Source organism: Triplophysa dalaica, chromosome 13, assembly GCF_015846415.1.
Source record: "Triplophysa dalaica isolate WHDGS20190420 chromosome 13, ASM1584641v1, whole genome shotgun sequence".
Lineage (NCBI taxonomy): Eukaryota > Metazoa > Chordata > Actinopteri > Cypriniformes > Nemacheilidae > Triplophysa > Triplophysa dalaica.
The window spans coordinates 9,890,796-9,913,856 of record NC_079554.1 but is presented as its reverse complement, the minus strand read 5'-3'; the positions used below and the strand labels follow the sequence as shown (position 1 = coordinate 9,913,856).

At 38.4% G+C, this 23,061-nt stretch overlaps 1 protein-coding gene across 2 annotated transcripts; it reads left to right on the top strand.

Moving 5' to 3' along the window:
- Positions 1-1,419: 1,419 nt before the first annotated feature.
- On the top strand, positions 1,420-22,786 carry ppp2r5ea (protein phosphatase 2, regulatory subunit B', epsilon isoform a). Of its 2 annotated transcripts, XM_056764887.1 has the most exons (14): positions 1,420-1,900; positions 15,422-15,582; positions 16,642-16,838; positions 16,939-17,040; positions 17,138-17,230; positions 17,582-17,712; positions 17,796-17,855; positions 19,158-19,266; positions 19,448-19,501; positions 19,616-19,666; positions 20,208-20,327; positions 20,543-20,670; positions 20,786-20,887; positions 20,962-22,784. In XM_056764887.1, the coding sequence occupies exons 2-14, from the start codon at positions 15,426-15,428 to the stop codon at positions 21,062-21,064; spliced, it is 1,407 nt and encodes a 468-aa protein (XP_056620865.1). In that variant the 5' UTR covers positions 1,420-1,900; positions 15,422-15,425; the 3' UTR covers positions 21,065-22,784. The 2 variants fall into 2 exon arrangements, with proteins under 2 accessions (XP_056620865.1, XP_056620866.1); XM_056764888.1 differs by lacking the exon at positions 1,420-1,900 and having other exon boundaries at positions 15,426-15,582; positions 20,962-22,786.
- The last annotated feature ends 275 nt before the right edge of the window (positions 22,787-23,061 follow it).

The window sequence follows — 23,061 nt, the reverse complement described above, 5'->3', positions numbered from 1 at the left end:
GTGAAGGCATTTTTCTTTACCTTATCTCAACTTAAAATTGCTTTTGCAATTCTTATGTAGGAGTCAGACCGGCAGTGAAATTCTTATGTGCAAGACTCTGTGCCATGAAGGTACAAACAGCAAGATGTATATACAGTTACAGTCTACATAATAAATAACAGTAAACACATCACAATAGACACATGTGACACAATATACATATTAACACAAAAGGCCCAATATACCCATTGGATACACAATATGTACAAAATACTTGCATATGAATGAACTATGGATGGACTTAATGTGTTTATATGAACTTCATTCTTAAAATGAATTGGTCACATTAAATAAATGGCTAAATTATAATTTAACAGATTTAAAACATAAAATAAAGCCCAGTCAGAGAATGTAAAAATTGCCCTCCAGATTAACCACCTAAGAAAAGTATATGGATATTTAATTTGAAGACCATATCTTTTAAGCAGGTTTTAGAGAATAGGTTCGTAGAAAATGGAAAGCAGAAATTGAAAGCACTTTACCGCCCCCGAGGGGTCGTAACAGAACACTGCATAGCAGAGATAAGTGTTGTTCAATGCCTCCATACATATTCACACTTCACTTCTTAAAATTGCTTATATAGTTTACATGTAATTAATTCCACCACGAATATAACCTTAAAATAGGTTAATTGAACCTATATTTTACACAGATCAGTGCATAGCGCTTCATCTTTAAATTCACTTCTTAAAGTTTGGGATTCTCATGTACGCACCCGTTCAGTGCCCGGATTCAATATACTCAACTGAAACTATTATTTTAATATCACTTAGAATTACAACTATTTAATAAAATTAGTTTATAAAATAACTTAGTAATATTTGCAACACCTACTGCAACCGTGAGAGGACAGTATTAAACAAGCTCAGCTTGCAGAAACAAAAGACATTAGTCAAATATATGAAAGAATGAATGAATGAAGCAGAAGAACAACATTACTGGTTAGTATCATTCATGTTACGTAACACTGTGTTCCAAGAGAGGACTTAGTAATTGAAGAGAGGAAAAATCCCCCAAATCCTTAGAACTAAGTATAGAGAACGCTAGCTGAATCGTTTATTTAGCAGTCTGATACTTTAAAGCGCAATAACATCAATCATTTAAGGTAAATGGGGCAAGGAGAAGGCCGGAGGGACCTAAGCTCGGGTGACATTTCTCGCCATACGGGCATTTCTGGTCCTTGCCTTCATCCAATCTCCATCGCAGACATTTACTCTGCAACCTACCTTCGACGGCAATGACGTTTAACTTTCGGGGCGGTGCCTGGAGAATTTTCTGATCGACAACTCTGTGTAGCCAATCCATTTGTTCCCTCTACAGATGGTAACCAATAGGAGGCGTCACAGCGTCAGCCAACGTTTCATCGGGTTCGCGCTGTCGTTGTCTGTTTTGAGACAGGAAAAAATTGGCAGTGAGCACTAGCACAGCCAGCTAACGTTTACTTCTGATAACAGGTTAGCAGTTAGTCGCCGGTTAACTGAGTTTGAGGATAAGGAAAGGGATAATCTGACTTTAGTGCCCAAACACCTTGGTATGTAGTCGGTCAGTGAACGTGTATGAATGTGGCTTTAGGTGCAGGCGGGGACGGCAGCTACAGGGATTAGCTGTACGGGGAGCTCCTGCTAGCAATGCTCACATACCTTCAGACGGCTTGTTAATTAACTCGTAAAAGGGGAATTTAGTGCGGTTTCAATAGGAAAACCTGTCACCATTTATACTTTAGCCCTATATCAAGCTAAAGCTAGTTTAAATAGCCCTATAGTACAGCGTCTGTGTTAGCTGGCTAGCTGGGTCGCCTGCAAGCAAATACAAGGTTAGCCGCTTGAAACGAGCCACCTGGACCCGAAAATCACAGAGAGAGGTAAGAAAATCAAGTAAACACTGCATTTAAAACTTATTTTGTGTGTTAACGTGGTTTTTAAAACGTGGCCGGTTATAAAGACTAGAATGGCCAAGTATTTATTTATAACACTGGAGCGTCTTGCTTTGTCAACTGTGAAGTGGTTGTAAATTTAAATCGCGCATGTCGTATTTATAATTAAATGTACTAACCTGCTTTAATTGTAATATGTTTAAGCAGTTAACGTTTCAAATTTGCAAACTTTAAGTTTTCAGTAACGCCTTTAGTCATGTATTGGTGACACCGGTGTTAAATGCGTACCGGTTGTTGAATATTCCGTATTTTCATTACATGTAGTCATTTCCAATAGTTCCTTCTCATGCACCTGAGTTGATTCAAGTCTGATCTGCTTTTGATGGGATGAATCTAATTAAACATCATCTCAGTTAACAATCCGCCCCGCAACTATTTTTGCGTCTTACGTAAGATATTCCTGAAGTGCAGACTTGATATGTGTTACCCTGAAAGTGATAACCGAGGTCATACATAAACAGATCAGTGCAAAACAATTTGGTGGGTTTGTCTCGTGTAGATTTTCTTGTACTTTTGCAGACTATTCTACCATGTCAACAGTCTTGTTTATTGGCCTCGTCTTTCAGGCTCTTGGGAATGCAATATACTCCACACCTGTTTTTGTTACACAGCTGCAGTCATGCGTTTCATGGACTTACAATTGAGACTTTTCAGGCACAGTCATTTAACACAGCCACTGACCGCTGTTTCTGTGTGTTTATGTTGAGGTTGAACACGTTATTATCTTTCAAGGACAGACGTTGTGCTAGAAATGGCAGTGCTAGATCATACTACCAGTATAATAAGGCCGTGGTCATATTTGCTGACGTACAGAAAAGCACTTTTCTTTTTAAAACAAGAAATTCATTTTATCCCTACAAGTGGAACAACAAATGTTTCTATAAATGTCAACTGGATGAACTGTCTGTATTCCTAAAGGCATAAAATGGGCTGATCTGGGCATAGAGTCGACTAAAGGACCGACCAACCAAAACACACAGAGAAGTTTTGTTGTCTTTGTTTAAAAAAGTCCATCCAGGTTTCACTTAATTCTTTTATCACTAGGTCTAGGAGTAGTGTGTAAATTTAAAGGTAAACCAACGGTATAAAGGTTGTAATTTGAGTCAGGTGTTTAAATCAATGTGATGAGTCAATTGTAAGTTTCAGGCCCTTCCTCATAAAACAAACAGACTCTGGCCGTTGCCGTTTCACAGTATGCTCTTTAATTCAGAGCCTCATGAAGTGCATAACGTCTTTGTGAAGGAAAGGTTTCTTAGGAACACAAGTTGTTGCTATTCACAAAGTGTTACAATACAACACAGGCACAGGCAGATCCAAGAGTAAATATTACAATGTCCTTAAAATGACATTTTAGGCAGTGTTTAATGTTGCTCTTTGTGAATGTAAGCAGTCTGCCAAGATGTAAAACTGAAAGTGAACGAATAATAAAGTTATTGGCTTGGGAAAAAATGAGTCGACTCTGAATCAGGCGTTTTTAGTGCTGGGTGGAATGACCAAAAGTCTGTTTCACGGAGTGAGTAATTTTATTTCATGGTAACAATTCCCTTTTTCCTATTATAATTCTAAATCTTAAACCTAATTTTTCTTAGATTGATTGATTTAATTAATTTATTACAGTTCATTTACTGTAAATGCTCACAATAGTTAAAATGTAGGCAAGTTATGAAAATGTACTAAAGATGTCAAAGTAAGTCTAGGTTATCCGATATATTATGATAGGCTATAGCCAGAAGATAAATATAATCAAATATGTATACATTAGGAAGATGGGAGACATGTATGACAATGAGTTCTGCATATACAGTGCATCCGGAAAGTGTTCACAGAAGAGTTTTTTTTTGTGTGTCTGTCAGGTATTCACAGAAGAGTTGGGTTTTAAGTAGTTTTTTGAATGTTGTGAGAGATGTGGTTGACCGGACAGAGTTAGGAAGAATGTTCCACCAGGAAGAAGTTGTGAAGCAGAATGACCGGGAACGCGATTTACTGTCCTTATGAGAAGGCAATACAAGACACCGCTGGTTTGCTGAACGCAGGAATCTTGATGGGGTGTAGGAGTGCAGGAGGGTGTGAAAGTAAGCCGGTGCAGATCCAGTGATGGTCCTGTAGGCAAGCGTTAGTGACTTGAATCTGATACGGGCTTCGACTGGTAGCCAGTGGAGTGAGATGAAAAGGGGTGTCACATGAGCCATTTTGGGCTGTTGGAAGACGAGGCGTGCTGCTGCGTTCTAAACCAGCTGGAGCGGTTTGATAGCCTATGCAGGAAGACCAACAAGGAGAGCATTGCAGTGGTCCAACCTTGAGATTACCAGGGCTTGGACAAGGAGTTGTGCCGTATGGTCAGTGAGATAGGGTCTCACCTTTCTAATGTTGAATAAGGTGTATCGGCATGACCATGTTGTCTTTGCAATGTGATCATTGAAGGACAGCTGTTTATCAAATATGACTCAGAGGTGTAATGTATCTGGTCTGATTAAACAAAGATTGAACTCTTTGGCCTGAATGGAAAGCATCATATCTGGAGGAAACCAGGCACTGCTCATCACCTGGCGAATACCATCCCTATAGTGAAGCATGGTGGTGGCAGCAGTGTCATGCAGTGGGGATGTTTTTCAGCGGCAGGAACTAGGACACTAGTTAGGATCGAGGGAAAGATGAATGCAGCAATGTACAGAGACACCCTCGATGAAAACCTGCTCCAGAGCGCTCTGGACCTCAGACCGGGGCGAAGGTTCATCTTCCAACAAGACAATGACCCTAAGCACACAGACAAGATAACAAAGGAGTGGCTACATGACAACTCAGTGAATGTCCTTGAGTGACCCAGCCAGAGCCCAGACTTGAACCCGATTGAACATCTCTGAAGAGATCTGAAAAAGGCTGTGCACCGACGCTCCCCATCTAACCTGATGGAGCTTGAGAGGTCCTGCATAGAAGAATGGGAGAAACTGCCCGAAAATAGGTGTGACAACCTTATAGCATCATACTCAAAAAGTCTTGAGTTTGTAATTGGTGCTAAAGGTGCTTCAACAAAGTATTGAGCAAAGGCTGTGAATACTTATGTGCATGTGCTTTATTTTATTTTTTATTTTTATTTTTAATACATTTGCAAAGATTTCAAACAAACTTCTTTCACGTTGTCTTTATGGGGTATTGTCTGTAGAGCTTTGAGAAAAATAATGAATTTAATCCATTTTGGAATAAGGCTGTAACATAACAAAATGTGGAAAAAATGAAGCATTATAAATAATTTCCGGATGCACTGTGTGCACAAACAATGAGAACACGTATAAGCATATATGACTGTTGTTATAAACCGGTGTTCATGGGGTCTGTACTGTAGGCCTTCGTCGCTCTTCTTCACTTTGTATTAGATGCACAGTATCACTGTGCGACTCTGTCTTTAGGTTTGTTTTTTCAAGCGCTTGTCTTTGCACTGCGAGTTTTGGTTTCTCCAAACGCGTCTACCAAAACGAGAGGTAGCAGCGCATCGCGTTAAAAGTGCTCACGTGACGAGCATCATTGGGGAAGTTTTGCCTCGGCTCGCCTCAAGTTATACTTTATTAAAACTATTAACAGCTTTACAAAGCAACATGACTTCTGAAATACTTGAGAATGAGCTTTTTCATATGCATGCGTAAATCTCTGCACCCCTGCACGAGCAATGCAGGTAAGAGAGAATGGGCCTGACTGGAGCGAAACTACAGACGGAAAGAAGGTCAAAAGAACATTTTATTCGTTTATTTGTTATGGGTAGATTATTTCACATGTTTTTTTCTCATCATGACGGCCAACTTGTAGAGCGCCAAGTGAACCACGCCTACTTATTTACATTCCACGGAGTACACGGAATGGAAAAATTTCCCGCGGTTGACATTTTATTCTGCGGTATGACCATAAATTGATACAACTGTATTCGACAGATTTATACCTGTTTCCCGGTACTTGACGGTATTTTTTTAAACAAAATTTTCTAACGATTGAGAGAGGAAATACTGCAGTTGATTGACTCAAAATTCCCTTTTATACTGTCATGGTAAGTGAATATTGTAGAAAAATTCCACACAAGTATAAAACAGGTTTGTAAGGCCCAAAAATGTATTCTGTTTATAAAGATGTGGCACTTATGATGAAGTGAAGGAATCATGATGCATGAGAGTCGCAGTCAAAATACAGAACCTTTTAATTGTGCAAATTACACAAACAACTTGTAACTACACAATGTAAACAATCCCCTTCTACTGAAATAACTGCAAAGTTTAGACATCTTAAACAACTAAATAGCATGCAAAGCTAACTCACATACATAATATTTAAGCAAATAAATAGAGAACAGGCCTCCAAATGAACTTTTTTCTTTGTAGCACTGGTGCTCCTGACTTCAAGAGTTAGGAGCACCCACCCGCACGTTGTTTAAGCGACATACACCGGTAATGCGGTATATTAAAAATTAATATCATAACAATAATACACAACGGTATTCGGAATGAACCGGTATGTCGCCCAGCACAATATGTTGCCTGTGGTTCTCAATTCAGTACCGGGTCGAATTTACTTCACTCCGTGTAATGCCCGCCTACGTGAGGTAATAACTGCCTATTATTAGAAAATGAAAGTCTTTACACCATGCATGTATGTAAACTTGTTGTTGGACACTCCATAAACCAAAGTAAAATCTCAAAATATTTACTCTTTAAATGGGTCATATGGCGCGAATACGTGTTTTTCTTTGTCTTTGGTGTGTTATAAATTGCCCATGCATGTTTAAGACACGTCAAATTGTAAATATTAAAGTATCGGAACAAAACATGCATTCTATCTAAACGCGAATGCTCACCCAGACCTGCCTGAAACACCTCGGGTAACCACACCCCCACAAATGTACGTCATTTCATTGTATGACTTGACTAAGACTGCCCAAATGTAATCGCAAAAAGGAGGGCGTGCACCTGTCTGTCAGTACAATTGTTTTGGAAGCTATCGCTTAAAACGTGCATTTAAGAAAACACCACCCGTCAAACATCATCATTATAAAATACCTGAAGAGGCTTGAAAAACAGTGATAGAAAGATGCCAAATGCAGATGGGAAGACCGCATTTCCTGTGGTACATTTCTTCTATGGAGCATTGGCGTTTCTGTGCGAGAGCAAACTCTGGCTTTCGGATGCAGCTGCATTTGACAGTATTTCACTGACAAACTGAGCGTAAAACATCGCAGCAACTACAAAATTGCGTGTGATTTCTTTTCGATTAATAGTTCAGCCCTATTGTCGAGGTATATGCATGTAGCCAAAGCTTAACAAAATGTGGGATGTGCTGTGCAACAATGTACAAACAAAATCTATAATTGTAAATCTATAAACAAATGGCTCAAGTGCAAAGCATTTCAGACTTTGGAGCCGCCAACTCAAAGTCCCAACTTCAATTCACAAGCAATTTAAAGTGATAGCTCATCCAAATTCTGTCATCATTTACTCACCCACTTGCCATTTTAAACCAGTATGACTTTCTTCTGCAGAACACAAAATAAGTTACTTTAAAGAAAGTTGGTAACTGAGCAGCGCCGGCACCCATTCACTTCTTTATGAACACAACTGCCACCGATTCACTTGCATTGGTTTTATCAAAATTCTTCCAAATCTCTGCTCACATTTGCACTTAAATGAATGCCGGGCTTCAAATTATTTAAAGTTTATCACAGACCTTCTCTTAGCAGTGTATTTGAAGGTCTCGTATTTAAACCCTGAACATGTAATAAACCACATGGTATTTTGAATGATTTATAGTACTGCTAGATGAAGAGTATATAAATCCTGGACTGTCTCTAAGTGTGCAGTGCTTTGTTTCTCATTGCCTTAAATCCCAGGCTCTTACGACCAGGCCGTTTAGGGCTATATTACAGTTGCCATTATGTAAACACATCCGTACAGAATGGAAAAGCAGTAGGCTGCTGTTCACGTCACTTTTCGATAAGGGATAATCTCAAATCTCATTATCTTTATGTTCATCTGTGTTTTGGCAAAATAAGATGATTGTTACATATATGGCCGTGTCATCACCTGTGCTTACTTCTGCATTCTAAGATTGTACACTATGAAGTTGACAAAGATAAATTATTTGTGTATTTATTTACAGTCACATTTATATTAGCATCAGGTTGTAGATCTTAATTAATAACATTAATGGCTTGACAGCCAGGATTATGAAAACAGGATTTTAACTGTACAAGATGACTGAAGCCCTTGCCTACATGGTGTGGCTTTTCCTCCAAAGTCCTTTTGGTTTATGACTGGATTTATGACAGCCTTAGATTTAACAGCTAGATAACATTTGAAAAAGAACATTTATCAGGAGGATGGATTTAGCTTAATATGCCATGGAGTTTATTGAAAGCCTTTGACACTCTTTGCCCCCCTAAAAAACATCACCATATGTTAAGAACAACCTTAAACAAATAGCCACACACACACACGTTAAAATAAGTGGGTATTTATTTATAAAAAATGCTAATACCCAGATTTCGTTTGCTGTCTGCTGCAAAAAATACAAATACTAATTCTTTCATAATTCATAAGAAGCTAAATATGCAAATTAAAAAAACAAGTAGGCAATGAAGAGGTCAGAAAGTTGTGATATTGTTTTGTCCTTGGATTAGATGTTTGAAGTGGATGGACGTTTGGTGATCGTTCATACATTGCAGTAGCCTTGTGCTAGACTAGGATTGTGTTGAAAACAAGATTTAGGTGATGACGATGATGTAAGTTGTCATATTAAAAGCACTTTGATTAGCACAGTAATCGTAACTGTTCGCCAACACCCCGTCCAGGAATTCAGAAGATAGTAAACGGCCCAATTGTTAACTTTAAGCCTATATAGGTCCTTCATGTGTTCGGAATCTGACCACGTGCTAGATAATGTCAATAATGTGGTAATCTTCTTTACAGTAACCTGAAGCGTTTAAAGAAGTCTTAATGCATTGATGTCTGGATGAACTGATTGTTGGAGTTCATTAAGCAAATCACAGTACAGGATACATACAATAATATACATCTTGGGTAAAAAATGAAGACATTGTTCCAAACTATCATTTACTTGGCAATTCTTGATGCATTGTAGCCATTCTTATAAAAGTCACCAAACAGCAATGTGAACGACGGGGTTATCGCATAAAAATTATTTTTAAACTTTAAATAAACATTTTTTTCAGTATTTGAGGCTATTTCGACCTGTTTATCAAGTTTTCTTTTTCTGCAAAGAAATGCAAATAGAAAAATATATATTTTTTAAATTTCGAGAAACGTTAGTAATTCACATGAATAAAACAAAAATAATCTTAACACATGCCTTTAAATATAAATTCAGAAAAACTGAAAGTGGTCTTTGAAATGTTCTCTTATTTTTTCCAACAGCTGTATATAAATATAATGTTATAACTTGTGATCCTACTATTTGGTGATCTGATGTATTAGCTTTTATTGAAATAACCTGTGTATTTAATGTAAAGATTTGAAATAACAGTACATGTACTTGTCATTTTAGGGCGGTTTATGTTAAACTAATGATCCATTCATTTTTTTTCCGGTCTATAATTAGGTTTCTTTATGCTGAACTGAATCTGAAATTGACGTGACCCAAATTTCGTACACTGGGCAGAACGGAACATCACATCCACAGTCCCCTTGTAGGTTCTCTGAGCGGAACAGTGTGTCTGAGCCTGCCGTGACATTAGTCAGCTGTCCATTACTGTCATTAGGCTCCAAACACAGAGTGTCCGGATGTTAACATTTCATATAAGGCAATACAGATCTGTTACTGGGTCTACAGTTCTTATTCAAAATCCAGTATCTAAAAAAATATGGAGCCAATTTTTTTCATGTCATTCTCTTTGTAAGTGGTTACTTACATCGCTTTACAGCATCACAGCAAAAAATATGATTTTTTTTGGCTAATTTAAATATATAGTTATAATTTGTTATTCTGGGGGGAATTTTGAAAGTTTGAATACATTGTTAATTGTTAAAAAGCTATAATCGGCCTGTGGAATCCAAAATGTTAATTTACTTATTTTGACTAAGGAATCACTCTTGAACTTTAGAAACCACATTTTCTCTCTTTAGTGGACACGTGGCTTAAATTGCTAAAGTCTGTTGTACAGTGTTTCCACCTCCTGCTGTCGTTCCTTCACTTCCTGCTCTGCCAGGAAAGAGTGCTAAAGCTCAATCACTTCCTGTCATATCTGACTGTGTGCGGCAGGCCTGTACAGTGTTTCCCACAGGTCTTTGAGAGACTTGTGGCGCTCATGATGTCACAACCTAATTAGCATATCTTTTACATCACCATGTCGTGTTTGCGTTTGTTTCAAGGGTTGGCACTTTAAATCTGCTTCACTTCGCTTCTACTCTCTGCTCTGACACAATATACTGTATTTTAATACAACTGCAGGGTTTTTCCTGGCTCAAAGTTAGGCGGAGGTGGTGCCAACCTGATCTTGGAACCACACGAACACTTACGTCTTTGTCTCATGTGTTATGTTTTATTGTTCAAATTTATTACATGTCTTTTTATTGTCTTATAGCATGTTGTAAAGCACTTTGGTTAACTTTGGTTGTTTTAAGACCGTGCTATATAAATAAAGGTGTATTGTGTATGCCTGCTGTACCTTTAGGTGGCTTAACCAAACACTTAATATATTAAAACATAATAAAAGTTCAAAAAATTCGATGAAAATTACAATTATTAAGATATATAAAATATTACTTTGATTCAACCAAACAGAAATGTGTTAAAATCAAATAAAGCTTTTTATGCTTTCAACTAACTTTTCAGCCCACAATAGCTAACTAAATTAACCAGTCTACTAAATGGGAAAAGCTCATTCAAATCCTGCGTTCTCTTGTGTTTCACTGAGCTTTAAATGATTCACTGCTCTTTTATATTCGCTAAGAACTGAAAAGTTTCAATATTTTATACAAATCTGTTCAAATGAGTCATGACCGCAATGTGCGTTTGTTCATACTGACGCATTCGCTGTGTACAGTAAAACGCTGACTCAATGAACCATCTGCACAGCTTTAAACATTACAATGATATACACCATGTTAATTTTTAGAAAACATTTAAGAAATTGAATTTACTCTGATGCAAAAGAAACAATATTCCCCTGAAGGGCGGCGAAACACCGTTAATACAGCTCCTAAAAAAGATCTTGTACTGCAACTCTTCGGCTTCTCATGTTGTGTTCAGACCAAACGCGAATGGCACGTTAAGCGCGAGTGATTTACATGTTAAGTCAATGCAAAGACGCGATAGACCTACTTGCAACAAATTGAGCGTTCGTGTGATTCGAGCAAGTTAAAAAATTTGAACTTTGGCAAAATTCGCACTGCGATAACCAGTCAGGAGCTTGCTAGCAGTGAGGTGATTATGATGTTGGGAGCGGAGGCAGAAATCAGAAACGGCAATAGAGGACAAAATCATCGTTGCTGTATGTGGATACCTGGAGCTGTACGATACATCTTACTTTTATCGAAACTTTTTACTTTTATAGGATCTTGTTTGGAAGAAAGTGAGTGTGGAGGTCGGACAATCGGACAAGTTGTCAAAAATTATCTTTACATAATTTGAGCAATATACATACGAGACTGGAGCCGCTTGGCAGAAGCCCCTACCGTGACACGAATTCGCGTCTGTAGTGAAGCGAATTTGACGTGCGAATGAAGCGAATTTGATGTGCGAATGAAGCGAGTAAACTCAAAATGTTCAAGCGTCTAACTACGCGCAAATAGCGACATTCATTCGCGCAAGTCGCGTTTGGTCTGAACACACAGTTACTGCACTGATAACGAAACAGCCCCTCCAGGGCTGCAACTGCAGTTAAAAGTCAGTCTGTTGAAAACACAAAGTGTTTTTTGTGAAGGCACACAACCAAATTTTGACCAGAGCCTGAGCCGGCAAGAAACTTGACGGAGGCAGCCGCTTCCAATATTTCTATGCAGGAAAAACCCTGAACCGTATGCTTTTCTCACATAATATCTGTTTTGTTGTCAGACATGAAACAAATATAACATTTCCCAATAACAAAAAAAGTGACTAAACATGACCCAATAACACTTCGTAATACAATTGCTGCTGAAATCCTGATTTATAAACACAACAAGGCCTGACAAAATCACCATACATCTACAGTAACTCTTTCAACGCCATTGATGAGTTATCTCGTCATTTAAAAAACGGTTCCCCGCCAAAGATGTGTTTGTACTGTTGTACAGCAGGTGGCGCTATTACACACCTTTGAGAACCTAGAAGGTATATTTCTGATCAGTTTTAATGATTGTTCTGAGTGTAATCTGGGCGGAATCTTTGACCAAAACTTTAATTATCTCAGCTGTTTAATCAAAGTGATTTATTTTTTGAAGATAAACCTTCCCACATCTAAGGAGTGATAAAAAAGTTTATTTTTTGTTAAAAGCAGAGACTCTGTTCTTTCATTGGACATATTGGTTGTCCATATATTTTTTACAGAAAATGTACTGTGAGCCATTAAAGTTTGGTGAAAATGTAAAAAAATGCTGGCGTAGGCTGGCAACTTAAAAAAAAGGCTGGCGGGGAAAGAGTTAAAGTATATATGCTATATATTTTGGCTATATTTCTTATTTTCTCCTCTCATCAATGTGTTGCTGTATTATGAGCGCATCTTTGATATTAAATGTGAGTAATAGTTTTATTGTAGATCGAATATAGCGCAGACAATTTAGAGCAAATTCAGAAACATGGGAAAATGCACGGTGTTAAAACTAAACACAAGACCAAACTCACTGGTAGAGCACATAGAGAAAGGGTGTGTGGGAGATGTGTGGGAAACACTGCTAAACTCGGTCAGCCGTCTTCTCCCTCAGAAACATCTGTGACTGTTGACATTTACGTGGAAAGGCAAGTACAAGGATGAAGGGATATTGAAAACACAGCCATATTTTATTTTGTTCACTGTCATGTGAGTGAGTGGCGCTAAGTTTGCAACTGCAGTTTGTTTAAACGGTTTTAAATAGTAAAATGTATTTTTTAAGGGGAATCATGAAAGATCTAGTCGTGATGGCCAGTATTGATTGTGGCGTGCCGTTAAGATTAAATCAATGTATGGGAAACACTGCTGTGGGGCTGTTTTCTGAGCTGATATTCAAGTGTGAGAGCACCAAAAGGAACACAAGCTCTGCAACTCTATGTGCCTCCAGTTTGTGCCTAAATCTCACATTTTAACCTGTGATGATACCCTGATGTTTACTAACTTGCAGTTTTACTGGTTTACTAACTTGGATTTTATAGAGGCAATGGAGGTACAAGTCACAGGTTGAGTGCATGTCAGGCCTGAGAACAGAATTTAACTTGAATTAATATCAGCCTGTATCATGCTCACAAATGTTTTATGTTTTTGTCCTCCACATCCCCATCAATATAACTCAAGTTATACTTCATCGATAGTAATAGGGGCTGTATCGCCAACAACTTCACGATATGATACCCATCCCTATACAAGGCCACGATGGGTATCATTCATAACTACATATCCGTTAATCTGACAAATCAATGCAATTGCAGACTAAAGGACTGTGTTTATACTATTCAACATACTTAACATTAACATTTTGGCAACAAAATGTAGATTTTCCGCACCATTGCGTCCAGCGAAGACTCTCTGGATAACATCACACTACACAGGTGTGCTGAAAACTGGTTGTTTAAATACAATGCTTCAATGAAACTGACACACCTCAGAACAGACGAATTTAGATGCATCCTTTTTTGAAACTCATTGACCTGGTTTCAGCCTCGTTTACCTCAGACACAGACTGCTTTGCCAGACAAACACCTCATGGTATGGTGTTGTCCCGTGTTGAAAAGATTTTATGAAACGAAACTTGAGCGCTACCGAGTGTAAAGTAAGAGGTCTGTATTGCAAAAACGCAAAATATGGAGAGACAAAATAATATTTGTAGAATAGGGCTGGACGAAATGGCTAGAATTTATATTGAAATATATTTCTAGGTTTCGGTTGATACGGTATAGGTCCTATAACGATATGATCAGTACTACAAAAAGCAAAATGTAAGGTACAAGTTGAGAGAGCCCTATGATATGAACAACAAATACTGAGCATCATTCTAGATGCCAGCAGTGTGCAAACTATGATAAAAATATATTACAATCATGTTACCAATGAAAGAAAGCATAACTTCTCTAAATGTGCTTCAATGCATAATTTCATAACTTAAAAATGTGCTTTAAAGCGTGGGTGTATCTTCAAAGCTCTACTGGGGCACAGGCCTCCCATTACTTTTCACTTTTTTCTTGAAAGCCAGCTTTTGACTTGGGATGGGCATTAATATAATATTCGCAAAAATAATATTCGAAGATCTATGAGAACTATTCGAAAATTATTCGAAATTCGCACCCCTTTAAAATATATTAAAGCCATAAAGATTTTAGACCAGACTTAAAACGCGTTAAAACATATTAACCGAATGACGGTATTTACTAACAGTTCGGAGCGATTTCATGAATTAATAGCTCAAAAGGCTTCCATTTCTATTGTCATGAAAAAGTTTCTCCAGTCTGGCAGTGATCGTTTTTCTAGACGATCAGTAAACTCGGGCTGTACAAACTTGGGCTGTTCACGTTTCCCTCTTTTACGTGTTAAGCACCACCCAGTGGAGCCATGATGTAATAACGCTTGAAAATATATATATATAGAGCGTCTTTTTTTATTAATGAATTAAAAAATAGATATTTGGCGCAGTGTTTGTATTCTTGTATCGCACGGAGAGGGACAACAATACATCGCCATATAGATATATTGTCCCACCCCTATTATGGATGGAGACCTTCATTGCGCTAGTGGCCCCCGGACGAGAAGCACAGCGCCTCACGTCGCGTCTACAACTCGCATTGGAAGCTGTACCTTGTGTATGCACGTCGTCATTCAGGTTCCAAGTTTACCTCTGATAATTCTATCGCGATACATATTGTTTACAAATCATTATCCAGCCATATTATAGAATTAATGCTACCTAAAAGTCAAGCAAACTCTTGGCTCCATTTCTTTTTTTTGCATGGGGCCTGAGGAGTGTCTATATCAGATAAGAGCTTTGAATGTGCTTTATAGATAGGAGTCTATTTTTGCAGGCAGTCTTTTGCTTTATGCATGTCTGTTTGTTAAGAATGCCAGATATGGTGTCTGATATGGTCATCGCAGACCTCATTGATGTACCCAAAATCATCAGCGGATCTATGCAGAAGAGCAGAACAGAAATACAGCAACCTTCAATGCCCTACATTGAAACATGATAAGAAACGGCTTCGATCTTTTGTATCAGGCATTTTCTGTAAAGGTTTGTAATTGTCTCTTCTCTCATCGTTTTTCTTTCTCTCCCCTGAACTCCTCCCGTCCCTCTGGCACAGGGCTATGTCTTCAGCACCCACCACACCCCCGTCGGTGGACAAAGTGGACGGCTTCTCCAGGAAGTCTGTCAGGAAAGCCAGGCAGAAGCGAGCACAGAGCTCGTCTCAGTTCAGATCTCAGGACAAGCCCATCGATCTTGTGCAGCTGCCGCTGCTCAAAGGTATGCCAGATGCCTTCAGACACACACACACCAACACGCACAGGATAGCATGTTTTGTGACGTTGGAGAGCTTTGAACTGTTTTAAAGGAGTAGTTCACCTTCAAAAGGAAAATTCTTTCATCATTTACTATGATATTCTGAAGGATGTTGAAGACAGCCCCCTATTTACTTAAATTAGTTACAATAGAAGTGCATTGGTGGCTGTGCTGTTCTGTTATCAACATTTTTCGAAATATCTTCTTTTGTTTTCTGCAGAAGAAATAGTCATACAGGTTTGAAATGAAATGAGGGTGGGTAACAATGACCGAAGTTTCGTTTTGAGTGTGAACTACTCCTTTAAGTTTGGTCTGATAAATCTGGTAAAATGTATGAAAGATAGCATCACACTGATTGTGGACAAACCTGACTTTGAAAAAGAAAGGTCTCTATTTTCAAGATGGGAATGCTCATGTCATGCATTTTTATGTGCCAAAATGTATTGAAATAAATTTCATTGCACAAATGATGATAGACGCTTCGATGTAACTTTTCTAAATAATTTTTTAAGGGTTTTCTAAACCACTTTTGCTGCTTTTTTACTGGATGATGTACATGCATATACAAAGAAATGTGATTTAAGGCCCAAACTGTGCAGATGTTCCTCAAATTAACAAATAAGGTTGTTTATAATAATAAATATTTAAATGATTTATAATATTTTTTGTCAGTTGCATAACACATGCATGACATACCTGAACTCTAGCAAGTTGTTGTTAGCCTTTAGTTTTTTTGTGTTCAGAGTTGTAAAGAATTTAATGGCCACGGCAGGGGCTTGCATATAGCACATGTTCTCCCTCACCATACCTGTGAATGGGTTTAAAAAATCAAGGCACTATAGTTTGGAACATTCAGGGGTCAAGTGTCAGATGGTCCTCGAAGCGAGCATGTGAAGTATTTTAGGCTTCCCACCAACAGTGCTGAAACTTGACGTATTACAGTAGGAAAGTCAAGAAGATTGAAGGTAACCCTTTTTGAAATTACCGGTCTGTTTTGCATTAACTCTCCCTCTTTCTCTTTAGATGTTTCGGCTCAGGAGCAACCAGAATTGTTCCTCAAGAAAGTGCAGCAGTGCTGTACTCTGTTTGACTTTATGGACACGCTGTCTGATCTGAAAATGAAAGAGTATAAACGTTCAACTCTTAATGAGCTGGTGGACTATGTTACTGTTAGCCGGGGCTACCTGACTGAACAGACGTACCCTGAGGTTGTCAAAATGGTAAGAAACTACTGTATGATTTGTCTTCAGGGGATTGCTGTGTTTACCATATACATTTTCTAAATCGAATCCATTTCTTCCTTGCTTTCGTTTGTCACAGGTGTCCTACAATATTTTTCGGACACTTCCACCTAGTGACAGTAATGAGTTTGACCCAGAGGAGGATGAGCCCACGCTGGAAGCCTCGTGGCCACATTTACAGGTACAGAGCCATGAAAGCTCATGCTTTACAATATATTTGCCAGGTTTCATCTTTTAAAGGCCGATTTTTCTTATGCGTGTCTGTCTTTTTACTTAAGCTTGTCTACGAGTTCTTCATTCGCTTCTTGGAGAGTCAGGAATTTCAGCCCAGCATTGCCAAAAAATACATTGACCAGAAATTTGTATTACAGGTTAGTATTTATTCCATCCAGAATAGATTGGCGTAATTCTGTCAATTTTAAGAGATACCTAAAAACTGGTATTGTGTGATCACATTTTTGTGTAATGATTGTCGAAGCTGTGCATCTGTATGTTGTCCATGGTAAGTTTCTTCTTTGGTCTAATATTTGAACACTGAAATCAAATTTGCTGTGTAATAAGTGGGATTATGTACAGTCATTAGAGCTAAAACCCTTTCCGGATGAGACAAGATCCTGATTATCCTCTTGTGCTTTAGTATGTGACAATGAAGGGACGAATGTACAAGAATACACAATGGTCACATGGTAGTGTGTATAGTTAATTACGTTTGTGTATTTCAGCTGTTGGAGTTGTTTGATAGCGAGGACCCCCGAGAGAGGGATTGCCTGAAGACTGTCCTCCACAGAATCTACGGCAAGTTCCTCGGCCTCCGAGCCTTCATCCGCAAACAGATCAACAACATCTTTCTTTGGTAAGTCGCCCTCAGATTTTACTGGTATGGACGAAGGAACTATTAAAGTTAGCAGATATAACTTTGCTCTCCTGCCTCGACAGTTTTGTTTACGAGACTGAACACTTCAATGGAGTAGCTGAACTGCTGGAGATTTTGGGAAGGTGGGTCTTGTTTTCTAATCTATAAATTGATTTGCAATGGTGAAGAGGTACTCGAGTCCTATTCAGAGCCTCCTATATGTTGACAGTTTTTGTTATGGTTTGATGAGGGTGTCTTAAACTGGGGGTCACTATGAATAAAAGAGTAGGTTAACATGGCAGTTACTGTCAAAATGCTACAATGACTTTGTTTTCGTAGTGAAGCTACAGTTTTTCTTACAACTTTCGGTCCAAGTGAACATGAGACGATTGCATAATCAAATAACATCCAGATTGCTGTGTTCTGTTCAGTGTGGCTGCACTGCACTAGCTTTAAAATGCAAAGATGTACTTTGTGTTAATGGCCTCTTAATAGGGAGCCGAGGAGATGGTGTAGTTTTGTATGCAAAACCCGTAGGCGTGTTTGCATTTTAGGACTTCCCGAGCCATCGTTCAACAGTCTGTTTTTTTATATGTTTTCGGTAAATCACCCGAAATAAGGTCTCTGGTAAACAAAACCTCTGAATATTTTCACTTTTATTCTATGACATAAAAAACACCAATTATAACCCGCTTGTGATTTCTTTTAAAGCCTTATTGTGTCTAAAAAAACAGCGGTTGCTAAATGTGACTACCTCCTTTGGTGGGGACGTTAGACGTAATCGCGCATATAAAGCTCACAAATAATCCAACATGGCCACAAATCTCTTCAAAGTAGATGCGGATTCATTCACGGAGTAGTAACTAACCAGGGAACATATTTTTTTATAAAGTTTAAAAGAGTTGTCGGAGGCTTGGTGGTGGTGACGTTGATATCGAGCAACCTTAAGTGTAGTCTGTTGATAGCATCATGTAAGCTTTTTGCTTCTGCTGATTGTAATTTAGCTTCAAAAGTAACACATATTCTGTTAATTTGTAAAGAAAGTGATGATATACAAATCATGTTAGATCATAGACCTTTGATAATCACAGAACGTATTTTTCTGATCTTCCAAAAGTCTACGGGAAAAATGCATGCAATGCTAACTTGCTGTTTAGACTACAAAAATGCATCATCTCTGAGGTACTGGATAGATGCAAGGTAGTGTAAGTACAGAAAACAGGTTCTGGGGAAAAGGATGTTCAGCATACTGGTTAAGATGAAAACTAAGGGTTTCAAATATATCAAATTGAACAAAATATCACCGTATGCATATTGGATTGGTTTGCGATGATTGAATGAACTAATACTTTGGTCAAAGTACAGTATGTGGGAGGGGCACGTGAAAAAGGTTTGCAGCAAGAGCCAGAGCACAACTGACCCCTCACGCTTGTCTGGTTTTACAGCATCATCAATGGTTTCGCTCTCCCGCTCAAAGCCGAACACAAACAGTTCCTGGTGAAAGTGTTGCTGCCTCTCCACACAGTGAAGAGCCTGTCTCTTTTTCATGCCCAGGTACACACACACTGCTATATCCATATCCATACAAGTCTGTGCCTGCTCGACAGGATTTCAAGGAGAAGAAACATTCCTTGTTTTTCATTGTCTTTTGTAGAAAAAGGTTTTCTGTTTTCAAAACGGTTTGTGATACAATTGCAATGTTTGTTTATCAAGCAGAAGTTGTCTTCTCTTTCAGCTGGCGTATTGTATTGTACAGTTCTTAGAGAAAGATCCCACGTTAACAGAGCCCGTAAGTATTTTGTGTTGCAAATGTCAGTTTACCTTCCCCATTCTTTTGTGAGCGTTATCTTGCATCAGCTTTTTCCTAAATATTCTCACTAACTGGCCTGTTTGGTTTTCTTAGGTCATCGGAGGTTTGTTGAAGTTCTGGCCAAAAACCTGCAGTCAAAAAGAGGTAATTTTACTGCACGTTTAGGGATGTAACGATTTAATGAGCTGAATGGAAATCGATTATCATATGTGACGATTCGCGTTGGTTTAGACATGTTGTTTGTTGGTACTTTGTAAATGTGGATATGCTGATATTTCCTAAATGGCAAAAAATCCAAGTTAGGAAAAGTCTGGTAATATTCATTTTTCATTTGATTTAAAATTTGTTTTAAATCGCTATTTAGTTTTGTTATTTGACATGAAAGATATTAACTTGTTCCTTTCGAATATCTCTACTCATTCCTTTTTTTAAATTGTGAAACATTGTATAGTGAGATAAGTATCGTTAATCTCATCGCAAACTAGCACGTTTGCATTCATTCATTGTCTGAGTTATGTGCCTGAAATGGTCCAAATGATCTAAGAAGGTGAAGAATGATACATTGTTTTTATTGCTTTGTTTTGTAATCTAAGTGTTTCATTTATTCTTTGAAAACAAAGCGCAATGAACGTTAAATGTGTGTTATTACTGCGTTGCTGAACCAATCTTGTTCTTTGATTTATAGGTCATGTTTCTTGGGGAGCTGGAGGAGATTCTAGACGTGATCGAGCCCACTCAGTTTGTTAAGATCCAGGAGCCGCTCTTCAAACTGATTGCTAGATGCGTGTCCAGCCCTCATTTTCAGGTCAATAAAAGAAAACTAAAAAAAATAGCATTTTGCTGCTATACTCATAGCTAGCATAAGGAGCCTGATTGTCTTACAGGAAAACAGCTTGTTTAAGTGCAAGAGATGCTTTAAAAGTTTATGGTTCGCATCATTGATCTGCCGTCCATGTGTTAAACAACGCTAATATTAACATGTATGGAACATGTTGAAATGGAAGTTTTGTATTGTTACAGGTGGCAGAGCGAGCTCTGTACTACTGGAACAATGAGTACATCATGAGTCTGATCGAGGAGAACTCCAGCGTCATCCTGCCTATCATGTTCGCCAGTCTGTACAGGATCTCCAAAGAGCACTGGAACCCGTGAGTTTGTGTTTTTATGCCTTCCAGTCAAGTTCTGATTATAACAAAAGTGATTCAGGAGTGCTTTGGCACTTTAAGCCACGTGGCATTACAAGTCTGATTTCTCCACCATTAGGGCAATATCAGCTTTGATCTACAACGTGCTCAAAGCGTTCATGGAGATGAACAGCGCTTTGTTTGATGAGCTTGCAGCCAGTTATAAATCGGACAGGCAAAGGTATGACACACTGTGATGATGACCTAAACCACCTTGCTGTTTACAAAGACGATTAAATACTCATTCTTTCTCAGGGAAAGGAAGAAGGATAAGGAACGAGAGGATCTCTGGAGGAAGCTGGAGGAGCTGGAGCTCAGACGAGGCATCCAGAACAGCGATGGCGTCATTCCCACCTAACCCGGACCTTGTTCTGCCCCCTACGTGGCCCCAACCAATCCCTTCCTACTCTGCCACAGGGACCCCGCCCCCTCTTTGCTTTTCACGCTACGTACTTTACTGCACACTCCCTCGTTCATTTCCTCCCTTTCAACAGCACTGTAAATAATCCTCTCCCTCTTTCCTGTATCATGCTACTACACTGAAAGGAAGAAAAAAATCGATTATATCTACCTACGGGAAAGAAAGACTTCATGCACTCCTTGTTGTATAAAGATATGGTAAAATGAAAATCAACTTTGGTCAAAGGATATATTTTAAAAACGCGTCTCCATGTCGATATCGAGTGACGCCCGTGATCTCCAAGGAAGTGGCCTGGCTCCCCTCATCGAGATGCTTGGGGGATGCTTCGCTTCTGAGATTAAACATGTCTTATGATGGCCTCACCTACATGTGTTTTTGCCCTGAAAAGAGAGACAATTGACTCGGGAGATACAAACTGTCACATACTCAAACGAAGACCGGAGTGAAAATAAACGTTCTCTCTGTGGTGTGTACTTTCATTTTGTTTTTGACAGGATGATGCCCAGATCTTTACTGTACATTACGGACAGGTGCTTGAGTGTAATCGTCACCGCCGACCGGGAATCTCAGTGGTTATCTGCGCTCTATTCAGAGGACAAACCTCTCTGAGGACCTTTATTTTTTTAACTTGTAATAGATTCATGCTGTCGAAACCTCTTGGAAATTCCAACGTGGATATTCAGTAGTTCACCAAGAGTGGCAACACAACTGTCAGTATGCCTTCAGAAAAGCTCCGTTTCTCAGACACTAGTAAGAACCGTTGGGATTTCGGTGGCGTGTTGTGTTCAGAACTCATCCAGTGTTTTTACACCAGTTAAGTGACATATATTTTTCATAAAGTACATTTCTGGACTGCTTATCATAGGCCACCCAGATTTCCGCTGATCAGCTGTTAGATATGATTGCAGGATAGTCGTCCACGAGTGAGTTGAGAGAAGGGTTTTCTTTATTTTTCTATTGGAGTGTCGAAAATGAAATCCTGCTTATGTTGGGGTTTGTTGGTAAAAGCTGATCCACTAGGTTGTAATCTCTCTTCTGAAACACCAGCTGCCAGGGCAGGCTAGAGCTAAAAAAGCACTTCAAGTTGGCTATTTAGTTGTTCTCGTGGGACTTTCCTCTCTTTTATTTGAAGTCCCGATAATCGTGGTTGTGGATTTTACAATGTGAGGAGGCTGTATTTTATTATATTTTTATTTCCAGCTTAATCATGTGTCTCTTTCTCTCTTCCTCGTTTTAATTCTCCCAAGCTCATTGTGTGTTAATGATGGCCCAAGTTTGATATGTAAAAATCAAAAGAAAGGGTTTGATGAATAGAATAAATCTAATTATTTTAAAAAAGAAGAGATATTAAATAAACCTGTTTTTGTGATAAATTGTTTGTTTTTTTGGGGGTGGGGAAGTCAATAAATCGTGAAACCACTCTTTAAAAATGAAGTTACAACAAAAGGTTCTTCACAGCGGTGCTATAGAAAAACCAAAAACCAAGTAACATTTATTTTACAGTGCTTGTATTTTTTGTGTAAACCAAGGGTTTTCAAACTTAATGATTCCAGGGACCCCCAAATATGATGGACCCCCTTCCTAAAATGTATATCCATCAATCTATTTGTATACATATTTTGCATAAGAAAACATTTAAACTAAGGTATGATTAAAATGACAACATATTGGCTATAATTAATGTTGAATGTATTCATGTACAGAGAAAGATTTTCAATTGGAGTGTATTTGTACTTTAGCAGTTTTTTATGACATCTTTACAAATAATACTGCCATAGCCCTCTGAGTCAAATAAAATTAATTGTATTGAGAAAAATTAACTATAATGAAGAAATATAAGTATCCATGTGGCAAGAAGAAAGAGATGAGCACACATGAAACGGTAATAATGTTCAAAAGATATTGAAATATAGTTTGTGTTGTTTCTCCGAAAT